Genomic DNA, 25,257 nt, shown 5'->3' on the forward strand with positions numbered 1-25,257 from the left:
TCAGATAAATGCTGATCTTTCTATTCATCACATATTCCTAAATAATAATAATAAAAATGTTTTTGAACAGCAAATCAGTGTATTAGAATGATTTCTGAAGGATCATGTGACACTAAAACTGGAGTAATCATGCTGAAAATGTAGCTTTGATCACAGGAATAAATTACATTCTAAAATATATTCAAGTAGAAGAAAACAGTTATTTTAAATAGTAAAAAAATATTTGTACTGTTTTTACTGTACTCTGGATCAAATAAATCCAGGCTTGGTGAGCAGAAGACACTTCTTAAAAAAACATTACAAATCTTACTGTTTAAAAACTTTCGACTGGTAGTGTATGTACCATAACTGTACTATGGTCCATATGGTTTAACTGTAGTATTTGTAATTTAACCATAGTAAAAACATAAAAGCACAGCAAACCACAGCCTAAACAGTATGTTTGTGCAATTATGTAACTGTAACGACAGTTAACATCACCACAGTTACATTACAGTTACAGTTTTATGAGATGAAATTTAAGCTTGACATGGAAAATTGGGATATCCCCTAGATGAGAAAGCAGAGTGTATTTGAGTGTGTGTTTTCAACAGGAGGCGCAGCGTCTCTCATAGAGTAAAATGTCTGTCTCTGCTTGAGCCGTGTTTCTTCCTGCTCTGAAGCTGGACTGCCCTCCTCTGAAACTAAAACAAAGATGACAAGGCCGCTACTTTTGTGTAAGAGTCCGGATCAGGGAGTCGCAGCATATCTCCAAACATCATATTAGCACACAAACCCGGCTGGTACTGGAGTGTCAACACGATATATTCCCGCCTGAAGTAGTCAGTCGGCGGCGGCATGTCGCTGAGCTCAGGCGGGTGGACTCACACACCTCCGCCGGCCCAGTCTTCATCGTCTCATCTCGGCCATGAGGCCTTGCAACCGGCCTGTAGCACTGTTTTGATGTCGGTAAAGGTGTCAGTATGCCACTCAGGTATACGACCGCTTTGTCTCCCGGGGGCCGGAGACGAATCTCTCCGTCTTCAGCTGAGTATGGACCCGGGGAAGGCAGGGGAATTCCGCCTCGCGTTGCGGGACATCAGCGGAACAGCGGCTGGACGCAGCGTGGTGAGGAAATGTCGAACTCGCATTAAGTTTCACTCTGCGGTGCTTTGAACACTGGTTAAAGTTGATATTAAAAAGCGCAAAATAGTATTTTCATTTCAGAAGTATCTTCGCTAGGCATGTTATAGCACTGCCCTCTGGCTGATATAGAGCACACACGAGAAAATCACATGTTGTTTTGCTAGTCTTTGTTGTTGAAATCCATCCTCCACCCCCTAAATTTGATAGTTTGCCGAGAGTTGAGTCATAAATGCAGTTCATGCACTTCGCGATATTTAATATTAGTTAGTTGACACAATATTATTTCTGATCAGCATTGTGAAACTACACTTAATTTGAATCTGTTGATATGAACTTCGTTATTGTTTAGGGTCTGTATTTATAGACATAAATGTCAGATAATAATAATGCAAAATTAAAACTGTTATTTTAAATACGTTTAATATAATTATTTATGCTTATGTTTTGCAGCAAAGTAGACAAGCACTTTCAAAAATAAGAGGTTGTTGTTGTCTAGGATTGTATTATTTGGAAACATTATGACAAATTATGTATCCATGGATAGTAAAGTTTGTATATTCATTGCACTTATCCATTATACCCATGGTCTTTTAGATTCCAAACAGAAATAATATAATAATATTATTTATTTCACATTTGAGTCCTGCTGTCATTTTGAAATCTCATTATACTTATGCTCCTGATGATGTTTTGAAAAGATAGCTCTTGTGTACCCAATGACCAGATAAAACACTAACGACAATTGAATGAAAATATCTGTCAGCTCATAATATTGAAAAAAAGCCTCATTTTAATTTAGTAGGGGATAATTCATTTTAAATAGGCTAGATCATTTATTTGCTTGTGAGAAATGGATTTTATTTTATTTCCATTGGAATGTGTGTTTCTCTGTTTATTTTCATTTAGTGCATTGCTGAGTTTGACCTCAAGACTGTTCGCTATGAAGTCAAGTCCCCACAGTGCCATGAACTGAGTTTGGCAACACCGCCACATGATCGTATCACTTTTAACTTCCGCTGTGAGAAGGAAGCACAGGAGTGGGCCACTGTGGTGATGTCATCACTCCGTGAGGCGCATAGAGGTTTGCTTTTCCAACTTTTGTCATTGCTCTGGGCACACACAGTACGATTTATAATAATCCTTTATGATTGTTGATCAAAGCTACAATCAAAGCTTTAAGCCATGTTACAGTGGGATCTCAATTGTCATTAATTCAGACTGTATGACAGTCAAGGACATATGTGACCCTGGACCACAAAACCAGTTTTAAGTAACACGGGTAAATTTGTAGCAATAAGCAAAAATACGGGTCAAAATTATTGATTTTTCTTTTAAGCCAAAAAATTATTAGGATATTAAGTAAAGTTCATGTTCCATGAGGATATTTTGTTGATTTCCTACTGTAAAGAAATCAAAACTTAATTTTTGATTAGTAATATGCATTGATAAGAACATTTGGACAACTTTAAAGGCGAATTTCTTTATATTTTTATTTTTCTGCACCCTCAGATTCCAGATTTTCAAATAGTTGTATCTCTGCAAAATGTTGTCCAAACCATACATCAATGTTCAGTTTGGAACAAGCCACACTGCAGGACTGCCTCAAAACTTCTGAAACTGACAGTATTTCATCAGAGGTCATTAACCGCAATGTTCACTCGGCAAATGTGTCAAACTAACATTTAAAGACTACGGATTTTGGCCTAGGATCAGAGATATCTTTTAGGGTTTGCAAAATTTGTCTTAGACGACCAAATTTTGGCCAAGATCTACAGTGTGCACCTGGCTTAATTGTGTATTACCTTTAGTTTTGTGTAATGGATTTGCTTTTCCTTTGACTTTTACTTTTTTGTACTGGGCTTTTAAACCACACTGTCGCTTGCTCTTTTTTTTTTCAGTGGCGATTAGTTCCTCCACTGAAGAAAGACGGCTACCTCCTCAGCCTGTGGATACACCGAGCAATGCGCCCATGCCATGTACAGGTAACCAATTGTGTTCTTGTTTTAATTTTCTGCTCACGATCAGCTTGACCCTCTTGCCAAACAATAGACAAAGTGTCAATTGTCTATTATCTTGCTGCCAATATCTCTGTTGCACCCACTTGTTCTCCTTCCATTTCCGATTCTTCCTTCTATCCCACTCCTTATCCATCCGACTTTCTCATTCTTGTCCTAATACATTTTCACCCTTTCTATTTTTCTCTCTAGAGGAGATATGTGCAGAGCTTGTTAGCGCAATAGAGGCAGGTGATATTCGGGCGGCATCGGTCTGTGCATCATCTTTGGCTAAACAGAAAGCTGCTCTGAGCATTCAGCCATCAAAACGAAATTACACAGACACTGAAATGAGGTAAATTTCATGTTTATAGACACTGGCCCACTCAGTTTAACAATGTGCAAATTAGATGTTAATTACGTTTCATAAAGGAAATAAAGTATTTTAGTAATTTATTAGTATTATTTAAAAGGATAGTTCACCCAGAAATGAAAATTCTGTCATTTATGCATGCTAATGTTCCAAACCTGTATGACTTTATTTCTTCTGTGGAACACAAAAGAAGATATATGTCAGAAAGGACAAACTATTTTCTTTTATGTTCCTCAGAAGAAAATAGGTCATACGGGTTTGGATGAACATCAGAGTGAGTAAATGATGACATAATATTCATGCTTGAGTTCATTATAATTTATACCAACTCAACACACGTTTTGTCATATGTTTTCCAAGCAATTTTGTTCTCAGCTAATGCACTGATTTGTCATGTAGCCTGGCGGTGGTGGTAGAGGATGCATCCTCGTCCTGTTGTGTCACAGTGAAGGTCTTCCCTCACTCCTCAATTGGTGCTCTCAAACAACAGGTAGGTGTCGGTTAAAGGAGAAGTTCACTTCCAGAACAAAAATTTACAGATAATGTACCCCCTTGTCATCCAACATGTTCATGTTTTTTTTTTTCAGTCGTAAAGAAATAGTTTTTTGAGGAAAACATTTCCGGATTTTTCTCCATATAGTGGACTACTATGGTCCCCCGGGTTTAAACTTCCAAAATGCGGTTTAAGTGCGGCTTCAAACAATCCCACCTGACGAAGAAGAGTCTTATCTAGCAGAAAGATCAGTTTTTGTTTTTTTTTAATTACAATTTATATACTTATTAACACTCGTCTTGCTCTGGTTCAAGACAGGGTATGTCGCTAGATAAGACCCTTCTTCCTTGGCTGGGACTGTTACAAGCCGCATTTAAACTGCATTTTGGAAGTTCAAACTCGCACCAGAGAAGTCCACTTTATGGAGTGAAGTCCTGAAATGTTTTCCTCAAAAAACATAATTTGTTTACGACTGAAGAAAGACATGAACATCTTGGATGACAAGGGGATGAGTATGTTATCTGTGAATCTTTGTTCTCGAAGGGAGCAGCTCCGTTAACATAATTTATTGTCATTCTATCAGTGTCATGCAATTTTCTTTGTTAGTGAGACATAGTTTTTGTTCTCTAAGGTCTTCACAGACTATGGTTTTCATCCGCGTGTGCAACGCTGGGTCATCGGGCAGTCTTTGTGCTCTGATCACCGCTCTCTGGCTTCTTATGGAGTTCAGCAAGATGGCGACACTGCGTTCCTTTATCTCATTTCTGCCCGTCAGGCTCGTCTCAGTCAAGGGCTTTACCAACAAGATCAGGAAAGTGCTTTGCTTATGCCGGCTGTGGTGCCAACGACAAATCAACCCCACCAAGAAGCAGTTTCCAATGGGCCAACACAGAACACAGCCTCAAGACCATACAGCACCCTGCCTACAAGACTTCACAACAGCCATAATACCCTGAGTGTGTATTCCCAGACACTAATAAGGCCACCAGTTAAAATTGTTAGAAATGACTAAACCAGTTACTTTGCTATTTGTATGTCTTGCATAATTAACAACTGTGTCTCATAACTTGCTCATTACAACTATGACCTCTTGACCGGTCAGGTAACAGTGCGGGAGGGACAGAGAGGTTGGGTTTGGGTAATATTCGGGACCTCATCAACCTTGAGCTGCCGCAGCTGAATGACGCCCTGTCGCCCAACAGAACAAGCACACAGGTACAAAATGTACACACAAAACAAAGTGTTTCTTTAAGATAAAGCACAGACATTTTGTACTATATTGAGCCTTTAATAATATTTCAGATAACTTTCTGACATACATAAACAATGAATCATAAGCTATGTATCACAAATGCAACAAGTATGCAAATACATAGATGTACACATCTGATGAAATTCTGCTGCTTATTTGAATACTTGTTTTTGTGGGTATTTAGCTGGGATGGGCCTGCCCAACCTGTACATATATTAATAAACCAACACGTCCCGGCTGTGAAATGTGTAGTGCAGACCGACCTGAAGGCTACACTGTTCCTGGCAACTACAGACCAGATGCTCTGGAGCTAAGACGCATTCAACAGGAAAAAGAAGCAATAAGGCAGTACCAACAGGTGAGGCTTGCGAAATTTAATTGAGAAAGCATAAACACATTTTGCACAATAACTGGCGGAATTATTGTGCAAAATGTGTTTATGCTACCACGGGAATATTCTACTTTGTTGTTGTGATGCTTGTGGAAATCATTGGAAACAGATGAGTCTGGCATGTTGCTTTGGCTGTTGGCTTATACATCTCATACACACCTACCATTTTACATCTACGCTCACACCCAGGTTTAGGGCAAATTCTTTAGGGCATAGTAATTTGGTTTGTTCTCATTTAAAGTGAATGAGAATGAATTGTAGACCTGTATATGCGAATGTTTTGGCTATTTTGATAATGTCGTCGGCTGTTGAACAGTGTTTTTCAAAATGTAGTAGTGAGTTGTGATAACTTAAGTAGTGACAGAATTATTATTATTATTTTTTTCATATTGTGACGCATGTCTGAGTGTAACAGATTATCAAAAAATAAAAAAATATAGGGTGAACCAGGATCAGAAATTAACTTTTCATTTAAGGGGAAATATTTTCCCCATGGAATTGATTTCCAGGGGCATTTTAATATTCGTAAAGGGGAAATTTTTATAATCACTGCATTATTATAATCACTATACTATGTTGTCTTTAATGTCATAAACCTAAATTTACCCAATTACTTTAATCAATATTTCAGACTGTTGTCAATAACAATAGGCTGTTTAAAATTGTATCTAAATTACACATGTAAAAACACAATCTCATCTCGCTATTTATATTGTAATAATGATTATTAATATCGATAAAGAAAACTATATAAAATCGTTTTTGTTTCATGCCTGCGTTTTGGGCATCACAGATGAACATGTTGGACCAGGATGTAATTTTTTTTGCCCTTTGTCTTGAATTTATTGGGCATTTTTGTTAATTTTAGTGGCATTTTTGCCACAAGCCATCATTAATTTCTGACACTGGTGTGGACTGAAAAATGGAGGCAGAAGTCCTTTTCACTGGAAGATCCAGTTGTATTTTGATTAAAAATTAAGCGGTGAAAAAAAGAAAAGAAAAACGCACATAAATCTTTCACAATGAGATATAACAGTCATTAGAACATCGACAGAATTTTCATTTCATGCTGACATTAAATGTAATAATACATAAACAGTCAAACCAAAAATTATTCAGACACCAGATATATTTTTTTTATTAGTGGGTACAGGACATTATAATTAATTTATATAAGTAAGGATAGCAAAATTAAGTAAACATATTATAACATACCCAAAAATTATTCAGACACTTTGACCTGACCGTGTTTTTCTTAAGTGTTTTTTCTTTGATTGCTAATTGCTGTGTAATTTTACACCACATACTAAACAAAATTAAGCATTGCTTGGTTGTGTAAATATTACCATACTAACAGTTGTCTGAATTTTTGTTTGATTGTAATCCATTACATACCTTTCTATCAAAGTTATCTGACATTATTAAGATTAATTTATTCTGACACAGTTTAATTCTGAATTCTTGTCCTATTTTACTACCATTTTCTAAACTATAGCGAATAAACTGATAATGTGAAAAATGTTGATGGTGTCTAAAAACATTTTGGTTTGACTGTAAGAGTTTATGCATTTCATTGTTATCATTTAAAATATTTTATTTATACATTAATATTATATTAGCAAATGGTGACTCTTCTCTTTAAAAATCATCATTAATCATTGAAAAACCCATATTGGCTGATCACTTTTAAAAAGCTACTTTTACTCATCTCTAAGGGTTTTTGGGTAGGATAAAGCCTGAGCTCTGATTGACTCCTCAGTCTGAATCTCTTCTCTTTTGTCTCTATTTTTTTTAAGGAGAAAGGGAGAAGAGAGGAGCTGAGGGGCAACAACTCACTACTGCACAACCTCGACCAGGACTACTGACTGCACACACGTGCACACACACACACACACACACACACACACACACACACACACACACACTCAGTGCATAGTCTAACAAACCAGGCACACTCATACTCCAAATGTAACTACAGTACAGCTGGTATACTACTTGTATATGCCTAAACAGTGTACAGCTAATGAATTTGATCCATACCAAAATAATCTATTCAAGTGGCACTTTTTCAGACCACTTACAAAAGCTACACATTAACTCCAGTTTCAAAACACCTTTATAATTAAACAGTGCAATAGTCAAACAGGAAGTCATTTTTATAATATTGTTGTAAAGACGTATATGATGCCGTTACTTCACTTGGTCTAATAAGATGCTTTGTTGCGCTGTCTTGGTTTAAAACTTTATTCAGGTACAGACTCTTTTAATGCGCAGATGCCTCAAACAGATGACATATACTGTATATCTTTGTAAGTAGATGTGAGCAATGAATCTTACTGCACAGCTTTTGCAGGAATGTAGAGCATCCATTTACGTAACCTGTTTAATACAAGTTCATTCTGATCTTGTCTGACAGTATCTTGTAAAATAGTCTCAAATTCTCATATATTCAAAAGATGAAAGATTTTAATCTTGGAATTTTTGAAGTGACAGTTTCAATTCAAAGATTATAGATCCTAATAAAACTCTCATCATCTTTTCTGCAGAATTCATGATTTCTGTGACGGGATCACCCAAGAATGCACTTTTTTTGTTGCTAAACTAAACCATTGCATACTGCAGCTGTTCACACGCAAGCAACAATAATTTAGCATCAGTGTTAAAACTGTAAGATGAAATGAAGGCAAAAATAGCTGACATGAATGGTGTCTGACATGGCAAACCTGATCTCCATAGGACTCTGCAACACACTCTCTTGGCAATTTGTAACTATTTTACATTTTGAAGAATTGGTGGTTAATTTGTATGATTTTTGTATGATCTTATTTGTAAGTTTTTGTGCATATTTCCCACTGACAGTTGGTTCGGCTTTGAATCACATCATACAAATTCATATGAAATCTCCACCTTGTTAAATAGTCTGGACAATGCTGCAAAAATCTTTGACTCCGTTGGGCCACACTCATAAATGCATGCATGCTAAGAAAACACGTTATATACGTTTTTCTGCTACAAAATTTTGTTTGCACTAAAGCATAAAGACATAACTTGGTGAAAATGTTTTAGAAAGAGAACTCAAACATACTAATATTTTAGTTGACAGAAATATGCAGAAAGAGCATTTAGTAATTACCACAGTGCCCATGAGCAATGCACTTAACCCCAAGCTACTTTATGTGGACTGGCAGTTAGTGCATTATAGATAAAAACACATCCGCTAAACAAAAAGTAGGCCTAACCAGTGAGAGAGGGAAAGAAACTGAGGAAGACATGCCTTGGTCGGTTTAATTAGGGCTGTAATGTAGCATAACTTGTTTGTCTGTATGACTGGGCTTGACTCATGTGTGAAATATCCTTGAATTTAAGAAAGACAAATGGCTATGCAAAATAACTATATTACGAACTCAAATAAAGCTCTTTTAAGAGGTACATGCCATTCACACCTTGGTGTCTTCTATTGTGTGTTTTTTTTTTTTTGTATCCACCTTATTCTTTAACGTGGAAATAAGCTTATGGGAGAGATTACAGGTTCATTATCTGCTCTAGGGAAATAACGAGAATGTTTGCACTACAAATCAGTGTGTTTATAATGAAGATACTACATTCAAATAATATGGTAAGACACACCAATTTGCAATATCAAGCAGCAAAATGAGCTGTTTTGTACAGCTAAAAATAGCTTGACGTGGATGAGAAGCTAGATCCATAAAATTTGCAAATGGCTGCACCCGCTCTTATTTGAAAAATAAGGTGGACATGCAAATATAATACACTGAATATGAGTGATACAGAATTATAACTGTGTTATGTGGTTGATCATAATTATGTAAGGTAAGTGATTGCATTCATGCTATATTTAATCACAAATATTGTGTGAATTATATATTATATGTGACCCTGGACCACAAAACCAGTCTTAAGTAGCACAGGTATATTTGTAGCAACAGCCAAAAATACATTGTATCGGTCAAAATGATCGATTTTTCTTTTATGCCAAAAATCATTAGTATATTAAGTAAAGATCATGTTCCATGAAGATATTTTGTACATTTCCTACCGTAAATATACCAAAACTTAATTTTTGATTAGTAATATGCATTGCTAAGAACTTAATTTGGACAACTTTAAAGGTGATTTTCTCAATATTTTCAGATTTTCAAATAGTTGTATCTTGGCCAAATTTTGTCCTATTTATCTTCTTGATCTTCCCTTTCTAGCCTGTACTCATCTAACAATGCCCGATATAAGGTATTTTGAGCACTTCCTATGTCGATCTGCCTCCTTTGGATGAATCGCTTGTTGTATTCCCCAATTGTATGTCGCTTTGGATAAAAGCGTCTGCTAAATGAATAAATGTAAATGTTATTCAGCTTTCAGGTAAAACAATTTGTGGTCCAGGATCACATGTATATTGCAATTGCGTATATTTATATTGTAACTTTATTTTACAGTGTTCATGTATTTAGTTGTTCTAATGAACTACATGTGCTTGGTGAATCGTTTTTTTTGGAGCTGCTTGTAATTTCACATCTCTTAGTATAGTATAGTAATGTGATATATATTGAATATGAAAATCAATTAAAATGTAAATGGCATACTCTCAGATGATTAATAATTCATATAAATTAATATAATTTATAATGTGCGCACATTGACACCAACTCTAATGTAAACTAATGAACATTATTTAATGCATTAATGCATGCCATCTCAAACCCACAGTTCTCAAAACTGCTGTAGGGTCTTGTAAGCTTTTGACCATGTACCTGTCACACCTATCTTTAAGATATAGTCAGAAGCAATGCTATATGCCATGTGTTCTTCTCACACAGGTATCTATGAATGCTCATCCATGTGTGCAGTTCTGACAGCTACTCTGTCTGTGTCTATAGGCCAGAGAAGCAGAACGCAGGGAGAACTTTGCACGTCTGGTCCAAATGGACGGACAGGATCTGGTTCCTAACCCAGAAAGAGTGGAGTGCAAGATTTGCTATGTGGAGCTTGAGCCTGGCGAGGGAGTCCTGCTCCGAGAGTGTCTCCACTGCTTCTGCAAGTGAGGAAGAGAGCGTGCCACTGTAGAACATACATAGTGACATTTATTGTTCTGTATTGTCATGCAGTTGTTAAGAAAACCCTCTGTGTTTCTATGCATAGAGAGTGTCTGCGCTCTGTGATTCTGATGTCAGAGGATCCTCAGGTGGCATGTCCATACAGAGACGAGGCCTATGCCTGTGACTGCATCTTGCAGGAAAGAGAAATCAGAGCTGTAAGAACTCATTCATTCATACTGCTTTTAATTTGTCTGCAAAACTACACTAGATGTACACGCTAATGAGAAATCAATCTGCTGTTGTGACACTGTCCATGGTGCTGGAGTGCAATTGACTGGAGACTTGGAGCAATGCTGCCTTGAAAGGCTTTTAATGATAGTGCCTTTGGCTAAAATGACAAGTGCTGTCAAAACTCACTGTACAGAGTCATTTTGAAGCACCATCTAGATACAAAAGTATCATTTTAGTGTCGTTGAGATACAATTATAATTTTGTTCAAATTTAAAGGATTAGTGTTTTTTTAGAAAAAAAAATGTCATCCAAAGATGCTCATGTCTTTGTTTCTTCAGTAGAAAAAAAATGAAGGTTTTTGAGTAAAACAATCCAGGATTTTTCTCCATATAGTGGACTTCAATAGGAGCCAACGGGTTGAAGGTCTTCAAAGGGCTCTACACGATCCCAGCTGAGGAACTAAGGGTCATATTCTAAAAAACAATAAAAATGTATGTCCCTTTTTAACCACAAAAGTTTGTCTTCCACTAGCTCAGCTTCACGCATTGTGTAGTCATGTTGGAAAGGTAAAACAACATCGGACAATTTACAAGTTGTTACCATGTGAGATGGGAGTTTTTTGCCCTACCTTACCTTTTTGAAGTAGAGTACACAGAGAAAGAACTAACCATGTGTGACCTTTCCAACTTGTTCACGTAAATGCGTGAAGACATAGATGAGCTAGTGCAAGACGAGCATTTATGATTAAAAAATATATAATTAAAAAAATTATAATTTAGAAAATGACTGATTGTTCTGCTAGACAAGACCCTCGCCTGGGATTGTGTAGAGCTCTTTGAAGCTGCATTGAAACTGCAATTTGGACCTTCAACCCATTGGCCACCATTGAAGTCCACTATATGGAGAAAATTCCTGGGATGTTTTCCTTAATCACCTTAATTTTTCGACTGAAGAAAGAAAGACCTGAACATCTTGGATGACATGGGGGTGAATAAACTATCAGGAAATTTTCATTCTAGAAGTGAACTACTTTAAAAGAGTTTTATTTTTATATGTTTTCTTCATATGTCTGCTATCTTTCTCACTCAGCTGGTGTCAGTAGATGATTATGAGCACTGGTTGCAGAGGGGTCTGTCAGTCGCAGAGTCTCGATGTGAGGGCAGTTATCACTGTGCGACAGCAGACTGTCCCGGCTGGTGTGTTTATGAAGACACTGTCAACACTTTCCACTGCCCAGTGTGTAAAAAACACAACTGCCTGCTTTGCAAGGTAAAGTATGTAGAATGCTTAAACACGCTGAATTGAACCCTTAAACCAGGGGTCTCCGAACTCTGTCCTGGAGGGCCTGTGTCCTGCGGTGTTTAGCTCCAACCCTAATTAAACACACCTAAACCAGCTAATCAGGGTCTTACTAGGCATGCTAGAATCTTCCAGGCAGGTGTGTTAAGGCAAGTTGGAGGTAAACTCTGCAGGACACCAGCCCTCCAGAACTGAGTTTGGAGATCCCTGCCTTAAACAATGACATTTCTCTATTAGGTTCTCGTTATAATATAAGGTAAAGAACCTTGCCTTTGTTTTTCCTCTTTAGGCCATTCATGAAGGGATGAACTGTAAGCAGTATCAGGATGATCTATCAGCTCGTGCCATCAATGACTCTGCAGCTCGAAGAACCAGAGACCTGCTGAAGGTAAAATCCAGATGCTTATTGTATATCAAGCTCATGTTAAGAAAGGCCCTTATCATGTGGCAACATCTTTTTCCTTACTCATGTCATCTAATATTCAGATACATTTTTGGTGTTTAGCAGATGGCATTTTTAATATTCTTTTTTTTTTTGTTATTATTTACCCTAAACTTTCTGTCTCATGACTTTCACAGACTCTTGTTAATTCTGGAGAGGCGATGCATTGCCCTCAGTGCGGCATCATTGTGCAGAAGAAAGAGGGCTGTGATTGGCTCCGCTGTACTGTCTGCCATACTGAGATCTGCTGGGTCACCAGAGGACCACGCTGGGGGCCCAAAGTAAGAGCTTTTTTTTTTTATATAAGACTGGGACATAAGCTTTACTTGCAGTCTCCACTAGGTATCATCTCTTGATGAAAGTGAGCAAGGAAAGGTCATAGTATAAAATGCTGAGAGTTAAAAGATTAGTTAACTTCCAAAATAAAAATTTTCTGATAATTTACTCACCCCCATGTCATCCAAGATGTTCATGTCTTTCTGTTTTCAGTCAGAGGTTTTTGAAGAAAACATTCCAGGATTTTTTCCCCCATATAGTGGACTTCAGTGGTAGCCAACGGGTTTGAAGATCCAAATTACTGTTTCAATGCAGCTTCAAAGGGCTCTACACGATTCCAGCTGAGAAATAAGGGTCTTATTTAGTGACCCTTATGATAAAAATGTACATATTTCTTAACCACAAATGGTCATCTTGCACTAGCCTGACCTCATGCATTATGTAATCATATTGAAAAGGTCATGCATGATGTAGGCAGAAGTACCGACCCATTTTCTACAAAGCAAAGAAAGTCAGTTGGCCTTTACAAATAAAGGTAAACAACGAGATTAAACTGCAGTACACAGACGAAGAACTTACCATATGTGACTTTTCCAATGTGATTACATAATGCAAGAATCACCGACATAGAGCTAGTCCAAGACAAGCATTTGTGGTTAAAAAAAAATTATATACTTTTTTTTTTTTTTTTTTTTTTGGAAAATGGCTGATTGTTTCACTAGGTTCTTATTTCTTGGCTGGGATTGTGTAGAACCTTTCAAAGCTGCACTGAAACTGCAATGTGGACCTTGAACAAGTTGACTACCACTGAAGTCCACTATATGGTGAAAAATTCTGGAATGTTTTCCTCAAAAACCTTAATTTCTTCATGACTGAAGACAGAAAGGTCCAGGTCTCACATCGGCGTGACTAAATTATCAGGTAATATTTATTCTGGAAGGGAACTTCTCTAAACCAGACCATGTTGGTCAGTTATCACTATAACAAAGCCATAAAAACTGCAGATTCCTGAATAAATGTTAGTCTCTTAGTATCTGTCTTTCTCACTTTAGGGTCCCGGAGACACAAGTGGAGGCTGCCGCTGCAATGTCAACAAACAGAGATGCCATCCAAAATGCCAGAACTGTCACTAAAGGGAAAAGCAGAGAGAAAGGAGCAGGTACGAGTAAGAGAGAGAGAGTAGTGTCAACTGGTGGCAGTTTATGACATTATAAAAGCTTTTGACAGACATCAGGGTTGCCAGGTCTGCGTAACAAAACCAACCCAATTGGTACTCGAAACTAGCCCAATTGCGTTCCAGGTGAGGGAGGGCAGGAGATTTCGCGGACTAAGAAAACTGCCAAAGGCAGCAGTATGAAAGTAGCTTAATTCCGTGGACTTGTCAACACTGACAGACGTACACTGACATTATACTGTCAACCTGTCTTAGCTTTCAGTTCAGTTTTAGGATGCTTTTAACTGCAATATAAAAATGTGTATGTCTGTTGTGCAACAAATGTTTCAATAGTGCATTTTACATGAAGGCACAGAGGGAAATCCACTTGAAAACTGACTCTTATTGGAAGGCTACTGTATCTAGTCTAGTCAGCATCCTAATATTGTTGAATTATTTCAAAGATCCACAGAAAAGCTTTAAATTCTCTCAACTGTATGTTATATAGCAAATATCACTTATAATATGAAAGCATTATATTTTGGATAAACTGCAAAAAGGTGGTGACATTTCCGTTTGAATAGATTGTGAACATGTTCACACAGCTACTACAAAGTATTTAAACGGAGTGAGTGTTGCCATGATATACCTGTTCAGTTATTTAAGACAGAATCACTATTGAGAAGGAGCTTAAGTTAGTGATTTGCGAATGAATTGTTCTTTTGAACCAGTTGTTTTTAATAATTCATTCAGCTGGTTTACAGATGGTTTACTGTGATGTGTGGCATATCAGAATCTTAATCAAAAACGTTGTGATTAAAAATAGATTTTTAACACAGAAAATACAAACAATGTCACATGGGAATTTTTAAAGACGTTTTTTTAATCTCTTTATTAAAAAAATGTATTTTACCCATCAATGATCAAATGATCCCAGGATGACAAAAATGAAGCCAAAGCTATTCTGAAGCTGCCGATATAAATGAAAATAAGGGAATGATTACACAAATACTTGTGTATTTGTTTTGTCTTACTTTTAAAGCTGTACTACACTGTTAAAACCTGTTGCTGAAAGTGCCTTATCTTGCCTGTTTCTGTCTCCATCATGTAACCACTAACCACTTGTTTTGCAGTGTTACATTTATTGTTATTTTAAATAGTGTATGTTCCTGTTGTTGTAGATTTGTGATCCAGGATAATTTATGTGTGCAGTGTTTCCCCTTTACTACCAGCTTTCCTGTATTTTGTGCACGTTGCACATTTGTTTAGTAAGAATAACACAATTCAGTATAGTGCTTTAAGATTTAACTGTTTGTTTATAAGGTGGATGTAATTAATGTGTAGCCTAGTTATTTAGTATTGTTTTAATGTAACATTGCAATGTTAATCTAATTTAAGTAGCAGTAATGGTCAAGAGCAGGGGCATGAGGATTGTGTGTGAAGTCCTCAAGACTGTTAAAAGCCAAAGGACAGATGCAACTTCCAAAGCTTTGAATCTATGCACTGAAGAAAAAAAATGTCAGCACCCAAAGCATCTACTTATGCATCAGAATGAACATTTCAAAAATGTTTCACGAAACTACGAACTGTTTGTAGTTTACTATTTTTCTTTGCACCTGAAAGTTTGTTTTGTTTTGTTGTTGTGACTGAAAATCCAGTGGAGTTATGCAGTATGTTTGTACGATTGCAAAACAGTCTTTAGTGAGGGGCCATTCATCCTTTCACATGATATTATAAACCTCACTAAAGTTCAAATATGTGCACTATGAACTTCAAGTAGAGTGTATTTGCATGTACAACGGAAGACAAAGTGAAAACTGAAAATGGAAAGGTCCCTGCACCTGCAGAAATCTCACACTTTAATTCAGTAGAATAATCTGACCTCAGGGTTGCAAGTCTTAAGAGTGCCTTACAGATTATAGTACTGAGCACCTGTAGTGACAATATTTAAAGCTGTTATTCTCAATAATATGTTTGGACTAATTTAACATGCTTCACAAAAATAAAATAAAAATAACCAATCTGTATTGTATTGAACTGTTTTGTACTTTGTTCTTCACTGTAGGACACGAGACATACATTTGTTTTATTGCAGTGACAGACGTGAAGAGAAACCATCAACCATCAAAGGTTGTATGTACAATGGGGGCCAAAATTATTAGAACGCTAGTAGTAAAAAATGGTTTTAAGTTAGTTATTTCTATCTTTTATTAATTGTAATAATCCAGTGAGATTTTTGTTTGCACAAGGAGTCTGACAACAGCCAGTGCTCCACACAGAGATCTGATCTCATCATCCTCCAGTCTGTCTGGAAGAAACAGAACTGAGAGACAGACTAAATCTAGAACAATCAAATCAAAGGGCAAAAGCTGCTTTAAATGCAAAGGATGGTCACACCAAATATTGATTTTAATGTAGTTAAAAGTGAATTGATAAAGAAAATTTTTATGACATTATTTTTGACAGCATTCTCATTTGACAGTATTTTTACACTAGTGCCTAAAATGTTTAACAGTACTATAGCTTTGCAGGTAGGTCTCTTAAAGCATCTTCAAGACATTGCCACACTTCTTTTGGATTTATTCTGTCTCAGTTTGTTCTGTTTCTTCATGTCATTCCAGACAGACTGGATGATGATGATGAGATCAGGGGCTGTTTCAATAAGAGGGTTCAACCAACTCTGAGTTTAATCTTGAACTGTGAGTTGAGTTACCCTGAGATGGAAAACTCTTGAGTTTTCGGTTTCAGAACAGCTGAACTGAGATAGTTAAATCCACTCTGAGTAGGTTTACTTACATCACAACTATGAAAAGCCCTGATCAATGGAGCTCCAAAATTATGATTCACCGTGGCAACAGCTCCCGCCAAAAAGACGTCTGCATACTTTGAGTCAATACATTTATTCTTAATCACTGATATAATTGTAAAGGTAAAAACTGGCAGAACTGAAGGTAGGTTACTGAACTAATATTAATTTTCATGGTATCCCACAGTCAAAAGAAAACCCCCAGAAATAAAACAACTAAAAATGAAGTAGAAAAACACATTTCAATCAGGTAAAGCTTTAACCATAAAAGGTTCATGGGTGTAGGCTACATGACTTTACAAACATTTGACATATTAAATATCATTCAGTGTCATATCATTTCAATGTGCAGCAGCTTTTTCCACGTAGTCTAATGCTCTTTTCACATAATTAAATACTCTCTAATCCGAACGGTTGGATTTCTTAATTAGAGTAATGAAATTAATATTTGAATTCTACTCAGCCAACAGCATGACGGCTTGCAAAATAATGAAGAACAGCTGATGGCCACAATACCAAGTGTTGGAAGAATATTAAAATCCTACTTGAAAAAGAATAAATGTTGCTTTTGTATATGTAGGAAATAAAGACAACCAAGCTGTTGATTAAACTGAATAGCTGTGGTGGTGGTTATGGCATATATCTCCAACTACCTTTCCATCTGGCATCCTTCTATTCCATTCATTAATTAGCTTAATTTTCGATGGGATTGTGCTCATAAAGCATGTGAGAGTAAGGCACGCTTTCTTTAATGCTTTGCATACAGCGGCTGTACTAATGTGTGCTCTGCATCTCTGATGTTATATAGAAAACTACAGTTTAAAAGGCTACCGCTCAAATAAATGCATGCAGCATGTATGTGGCTAAAGCAAAACATCAAAATAATCCTGTATATAATAATGCAATAATTCTATATATAAAAGGACATGCTGTTTTTGTCACTTTGACAGTGACTGCATGATAAAAATATATGTGTAATGAATGAATGCACCTGCACTGCGAAAATGCTTTTCTTACTTAGTTTTATTGTCTTGTTTCCAATCAAAATATATAAGGATTCTAAAATCAAGATGCATTTTCTACATAAGTATATTTTTCTTATTTTGCAAATTATGTACAAGTTACCGCTCTTTCAGAAATGGGCTTGACTTAACCTGTTTTCTCAGGTTTGACAAACCTCCCATTCTCAAACGGAAAACCCAGAGTTTCCCTGACATACTCAGAGTTTTCACTTAACCTCCTTTCTGAAACAGGCCCCAGATCTCTGTGCGGAGCACTGGCTGTTGTCAGACTCCTTGTGCAAACAAAAATCTCACTGGATTATTACAATTAATAGCAAAATGAATGTTTGGAAATGTAAACGAATATTTTCTACTGACACACTACAGCAAAAGATAAAAAAATAACTGACTTAAAACCATTTTTTATCCAGTGAAATTTTTGGGCACCACTGTAGGTTTTGTTCCATAGACTGAAAAAAACAAAACAAACAGGTTTAAGCTTCGTGAATAATGTTAAAACTTTATTAAACAGCTCAAACTAACAAAACCAAGCTTTACAGTTAGTGTTTTTGAATTCAGACACGCTGATTAAGTGCTTTTCACTTGTTGCAGTGGAGTCAAAAACATTTACATTATAAAGAAACAGGAACAAAAAAAAAATGAAAGTGAAAAACAAACAACAAAAACAAATACAGAATCAGTTCAACTGTGTCTCTCTACCACATTTGAGCCTGAATTTCAAAAAGGATCCAGGTGTGTATATAAGAAGTGTCCTTGTTGCAGGACTGTGCCGTCACTAAAGATAAACTTACGTAGAAACATCTCTTAATGGGAGATGCCTCATCAATAACGCTCAAGCTTTTCCTTATCTTCACTTCATGGATGGAAATACAGATGACACACTACTAAATAACCGTGGATACACAGGTAAAAAAAAAAAAAAAGTCAGTTCAGCTTCTGGTGCAATAAGTCCATACTGTTTGCATCATATAGAAATAAACAGGTTTGTATTATTGATAAGCATAAACTGGTAAATGTAAATCTTTTTGGTTTATGCTGAGAGAATCTATTGACTAAAACAGAGTCAATATTTGAACTTGGAAAGACACAGTCTGCTCAAACTCCAAAACAGAATGTGTTAAAGAGACAGTGCACCTGCAAACTATCAGTTTGGTTGAGACAGTTCCGGCCAAGATGTCTAAATTGTCTAAAATGTCTGGGTTTTGGCTTTATTATCTTGTTGACATGCTCAGTTCTCATGGATTATATGTATGCGTATTTGCATTGCTTTGACTTGTCTGTAGATCCCACTTTCTCTCACGCCACAATTCAATTATATCCAATGACTGCACCACTAACCTTCTGCAAGTATGAAAACAAAGCCAAAATCCAACATTTTAAAAGGATAGTTCACCAAAAATGTTTAAATTCTGTCATTAATTACTCACCCTCATGTTGTTGCAAACTCAAAAGACCTTTGTTCATCTTCAGAACAAAAATGAAGATATTTTTGATAAAATCTAAGAGCTTTCTGATGCATTCAAGGCCCAGAAAAGTAGTAAGGACATTGACAAAATAGTCCATGTGACATCAGTGGTTCAACTTTAATGTTATAAAGCTGTGAGAATATTTTTTGTGCGCATCAAAAATATCTTAATTTGTGTTCCAAAGATGAACGTTCTTATGGGTTTGGAAACACATGAGGTTGAGTAAATAATGACAGAATTTTCTTTTTAAGACAATTTAGAAATACCAGTCTGGACATGTCAGAGAAAAAGAGGATGTATAGTCACCCTACTTCCCAAACTGATTCTCTCTCATGTAGTATGATGTAACATACACAGTGTCTTTCTCAGTTGAAAATGTTCCCTGAACCCACCTGAACAACACTGTACAAGCCATGAACTGTGATTAGTGCAAGTGAGAGACCCTCATTCATTCACATCTATAAAACACTAGTGATTCCAACAGTGAGATTGAGACAGACACCTGGAATCAAAACAGCTGAACCCTTAAAATGTCAAATAAAAAAAATACATCAGAATGCACACAAAGACACAGTGCACCACTTCTCACACAGTTCTTTAGTCGTGTGAGTGTAAATGTTATAGATAGTGTGAAATATTAAGAATATCCTTCAGTAAACAACGCTGGATAAAGACAAAGATGTAGAAGTGATCAAATCATGTCCATGTAGAACTCCTGAATTCAAGAAAACCCAGTGCGAGGCATTTGGGAGAAAACAGTGCACATTTTGGTCTATTGAAAGTGTCATATTTAGGAGGGGCTATATACACGGTTCTATGTACACATTGTTATATATACAAGCCAAACGAAAGGGAACGTAACCGCGTCCTTCTATGCCTAATATAGGCTTATACACACAATACACACCTGACAGGTAGCACATGCTACGCTGTGGATCATCCCATGTTGACTCCCTGTCAAGATCTAATGGCTGATGCTTGTGAGGAAATCTTAAGTCCAATAAATAAATGAGCATATGAATTTAGCTAGCTTTCACAAATGATTTCGACATGATGAATGATGGAATTTGATTTGTTAGGGGATATTGTTTCTTTATGAAAGATGAGAATTTGGCACTGGAGTTCTTGGAGAAAGCAAGGGAATAAGGCTCAAGGAGCAAAGAGCCTATCGTGAGGATATCGCAAAACGCTTGATTAAAAGGTGATCTAACCAATCATAACGTTGGATCCACCATTTTGTCTGACAGGAGAGTATAGACTTAAGTAGACTTAAACTTGAAAAATTGTGTGTACTGACGTCTTCACGCGGTTTAAATAAAATACTTTCTGATGTTCATCCATGTCATCCATGTTTATTTTTAAAAAATATGAAAATTGATTGGTTCACGTGCCGCTTCAGGCCCTACAGCAATCTGTCATGACTTTGGAAGCCCGTTTCCGCCACTAAATACAAAATTTAAAAAAGGTTACTTTTTCTCAGAATTGCGTGATACAAACCCGCAATTCTGACTTTTTTTTCTCTGAATTGTGAGATATAAACTCAATTGCGAGTTATAAAGTCAGAATTGCATGCTATAAAATCGCAATTCTGTAATATATATCAGTCTTTTTTTCTTCTCAGAACTGGACTTTATAACTCGCAATTGCGAGTTATCTCATAATTCTGAGAAAAATTCAAAAACTTTTGAGTTTGTATCTTGCAATTCTGACTATAACTCGCAATTACGAGTTTATATCACACAATTCTTAAAAAAGTCAGAATTGTGACATAAATTGTGAGATATAAACACACAATTGCGAGTTATAAAGCCAGAATTGCGTGATACAAAGTCGCAATTCCGAGAAAAAAGTTAGAATTGCAAGTTATGACTTTATCATAATCATCAATATCATATGAGTTTATATCCCGCAATTCTGACTTTATTTCTAGCAATTCTGGCTTTATAACTTGCAATTGTGCATTTATATCTTGCAACTGCGAGAAAAAAAGTCATAATTGCCAGATACAAAGTCGCAACTGCGAGAAAAAAAGTCAGAATTGCCAGATACAAAGTCGCAATTGCGAGAACAAAGTCAGAATTGTGAGATACAAAGTCGCAATTGCGAGAAACAAAAGTCAGAATTGTGAGTTCTGAGTTTTCTGAGTTTATATCCCACAATTCTGACTTTATAACTCGCAATTGTGCATTTTTATCTCACATTCTAAGAAAAAAAATCTAAACTGTGAGATACAAACTCGCAATTGCGAGATACAAACTTGAAATTGTGAGGAAAAAAAAGTCACAATTGTGAGATAAAAAGACCTTTTTTATTTTTTATTCAGTGGCGGAAATGGGCTTCCATACACGATACACAAAACGGTATTTATTGTTTGAATTTCTTACTAAATGACAAAATTTGAAAGCTGAGACTTTGTTTTATACCACAAGTAACCTGCTCTGTCGCATCTGTCTGCGCATTGCCACTTTCCTCTTTGCTCTGCAATGTTTTTTCACTGTGTAAAAACACGATGTGTGGTGTGAAAGTCGGACATAGCAAACAGCTTGATTGACAGGCAATCTGACCAATCATAACGCCAAATCCGCCATTTTGTCTGACGAGGCAATCAGACAGGAGAGTAGATTAACTTTGGTGGACTTAAACTTGAAAAATGGTGTATTGATGTCTTTCTGCGGTTGAAATAAAATACATTCTGATGTTCATTTATGTTTATTTCAAGCTTTAATTAAATAAGAATAGACGATCGGTTCACGTGTCGATTGATCTAATGAGGCAATTCGGTGATCTGTCATGGCACATTAAAGAGCCACAACACAATATTTATAGTTTGAATTTCTTACAAAATGACAAAATTTTTAAGCTGAGACTTTGTTTCATATCACAAGTAAACTGCTCTGTCTTTTCTGTCAGTATGTTATCAGTTTTCTCTTTGCTCTGCAATGTATTTTTCCCTGCGTGAGAACATGATGTGTGCCGTGAAAGCAGAGGGCTTGTCGGAGGGTGGGTTTTTGCGAAGGGTCAATTGGTGCAGGTTTTCTAGGAAAACCAAAAATGGTTCCAGCTGTGCAGTAGCTGGAAAGGTAAATAATTTTTTGCTCATATCTTTTTGACATTATTTGCTTGTTCTAAAAGCACACCATGTTTGTTTGCATTTCTTGGGAAAGTGTAATCAATGTCAATACGATTTACATTATCATCACCATTACTAATTGCACCATAGATATTAATCGTGGAATGGGAAAAGAAAAATGTTGTCACTGACATGTCACAGCATCAGACAGACAAAATTTACTTGACTTACTGCATAGCATAATCATGAAACGGCAAACGAATAGATTTTGTTATTGATTAAAGCAAAAGATGTGTTATTGCATATGAAAATCGATGGGTTCAGCTAAAATTTCTTGGGTAACAGGATATCTTAATGGTTTTCCCTTTGGCTATATCTAACAAACATTGCTTCCCCTGAATCAAATGTGTATCGCATCCTGCACTGCTCCACAACTTTACTTACCTATCCGTCAAGTCTGAGTTTTACAGTGACCACAAGAAAGATAAAACACAGGAGAGGCACAAAACAAACTGAAGATGGAAAATAAAGCATTTGTCAATGAGTTTCTCCCTGGGAATTAGTAAGTGGGGCTGATTTCATGCTCTTCTCATAAGAGCAATAATGAGAAGAAATGTGGACAGGGATGAGACGACGAGAAAATGTATGTGTGCGTATGTGATCATCAGTGAAGCCAGGGCGCTGCAGATGGGTACAAAACCCACCTTCTGGAATGAGGAACGGAGGCTGGAAAAGACAGAGAGAAGATAGAGAGAGGAGGAGAAGGTTTGGTGCAGGTGTGTCTCTGATCTCTCTCCTGTAAGGGTGTCTGAAGGGTCAGATCTAGAGAGAGGAGGAAGGCATAGTCTATTGTGCTCATCGCTGGCACCTTCACATTGGTCATCAGCTGGTCAGGTAACTGTGCAGCTCCCTTGAATTTATGCTCAACACCACCCCTGAGTGGTTGCCTGGCAACAAGAAAAGCAGGTGGTTTTGTAAAGGCAGCAAGTGAAAAAAATGTTCTTCATCATTCAAGGTTGTTGCATCTAACATCGAAGAAAATTAAGATATTTGACAACAATACTTAGAGATCATTCTAGATTCATTGTTATAATATTGTCTTTAGTTGCTGAAATTTTAACCATCTCATAAAGTATTGCTAAAAAATAACAACTAACAAATGTTGATAATATTAAAATTAAATTATTAATAGTTTTATGTCCCTTTGACCCAGTCAAAATCACAAGACTTTAAAATGAGGTTAAAATTCTTAACATTAGTTAATGCAATTAATAATTGTGAACCAACAATCATGGGTAATATGAAAGCTGAATAAACTGAATAAACACTTAAAAAAAGGTAATTGTGGCTTTTTATTTCACAATTCTGACTTGCAAGTTGCAAGTTTACATCAGAATTGCATGATACAAACTTGCAATTCTGACTTTTTTTCTTAATTCTGATATAAACTCACAATTCTGAGAAAATAAACTCTCAATTCTATGAACATCAGTCTTTTTTTATTTCCCTCTCAAAATTGGACTTCATAACTAATCTCACAATTCTAAGAAAAAAAAAGTCAGAATTGCAAAATTGAAACTCGCAATTGTAAGAAAAAAAGTCAGAAGTCGTGTTTTTATCTCATAATTCGGACTATTTTACGCATTTGTCAAGCAATTGTGAAAAAAGGAAAAGCAAGTTTTTATCTCGTAATTCTGAAGAATTTTGAGTTTATATCTTACAATTACGAGCTTGTATCACACAAATCTGAGTTATCTCAATTCTGACTTTTTCTTGCAATTGTGAGTTTACATCAATACTCAGAAAAAAGTCAGAATTGCGAATTTATATCAATTCTGAGAAAAAAAAGTCAGAATTGTGAGTTATAATTCTGACTATTTCTCGAAATTGTGAGTTTCTCAGAATTGCAAAGTTTTTATCTCGTAATTCTGACTTAATTTCTTGCAATTGTGAGTTTATCAATTCTAAGAAAAAAAATCAGAATTGCGAGTTGTCTCATAACTGACTCTTTCTCGCAATTAAGTTTCCATCAATTCTGAGAAAAAGTCAGAATTCTGAGTTTACATAAATTCTGAGAAGAAAATTTGAATTGCGAGATATCTTATAAGTCTGACTTCGAAATTGTGAGTTTCTATCAATTTTGAGAAAAAAAGTCAGAAATGCGAGTTTTTAATCTTGTAATTGTGAGTTAATATCATGCAATTCTGAAAAAAGTCAGAATTGTGAGTTTCTATCACTCCTGAGAAAAAAAACAGTCAGAATTGCAGGTTTTTATCTCATAATTCTGAATTTATAACTTAAGTTTGTTATGCAATTCTGAGAAAAAAAAGTCAGAATTGTGAGTTTTTTATCTTGTAATTCTGACTTAATTTCTCACAATTGTGAGTTTATATCATGCAATTCTGAAAAAAAAATAGGTTTTTTTATAAGTTCTGAGAAAATGTCAGAATTGCAAGTTTTTATCTTGTAATTCTGAATTTATAACACGCAAAATTATGAGTTTATATCATGCAGTTCTGAGAAAAGCTTTACTGTGTAGAGTTATCCAAAAAAATCTGTAACACTTTAGTTTAGGGACCAATTCTCACTATTAACTAGCATGCATATTACTAGCATATTGACTGTTTATTCATAATTACAAAGCACATATTATTGCCTTATTCTGCAGGGGCATATTTTAGATTCTTCCTTAATCATACCCCATACCTAAACTTCCTTAAATAGCAACCGTTCTGACTATAATAAGTGGCAAATTAGGAGTTTACTGAGGCAAAAGTTATAGTGAACAGCTAGTTAATCATGCGAATTGGTCC

The 25,257-nt window shown here is 36.1% G+C and overlaps 2 protein-coding genes across 2 annotated transcripts in view; one reads left to right on the forward strand and one right to left on the reverse strand.

Annotated features, from left to right (window-relative positions):
* Window positions 1–437: 437 nt before the first annotated feature.
* shrprbck1r (sharpin and rbck1 related) lies at window positions 438–16,112 on the forward strand. The gene is made up of 14 exons (XM_073835988.1): window positions 438–1,107; window positions 2,032–2,206; window positions 3,024–3,107; window positions 3,333–3,474; window positions 3,892–3,982; window positions 4,617–4,941; window positions 5,088–5,200; window positions 5,422–5,595; window positions 10,521–10,681; window positions 10,783–10,894; window positions 12,000–12,179; window positions 12,499–12,597; window positions 12,789–12,932; window positions 13,980–16,112. Exons 1-14 carry the CDS (start codon window positions 838–840, stop codon window positions 14,058–14,060), a joined length of 2,151 nt encoding a protein of 716 aa, XP_073692089.1. The 5' UTR covers window positions 438–837; the 3' UTR covers window positions 14,061–16,112.
* A 5,334-nt stretch (window positions 16,113–21,446) lies between these two features.
* sorcs2 (sortilin-related VPS10 domain containing receptor 2) overlaps window positions 21,447–25,257 on the reverse strand; it is a 243,095-nt gene continuing 239,284 nt past the window's right edge. The window contains exon 27 of the mRNA XM_073837000.1: window positions 21,447–23,393. Coding sequence (XP_073693101.1) covers window positions 23,327–23,393 — 67 coding nt within the window. The 3' untranslated portion in view covers window positions 21,447–23,326. The remainder of the gene's footprint in view (window positions 23,394–25,257) is intronic.

The sequence above is a fragment of the Garra rufa genome, chromosome 3 (genome assembly GCF_049309525.1).
Source record: "Garra rufa chromosome 3, GarRuf1.0, whole genome shotgun sequence".
Classification (NCBI taxonomy): Eukaryota; Metazoa; Chordata; class Actinopteri; order Cypriniformes; family Cyprinidae; genus Garra; species Garra rufa.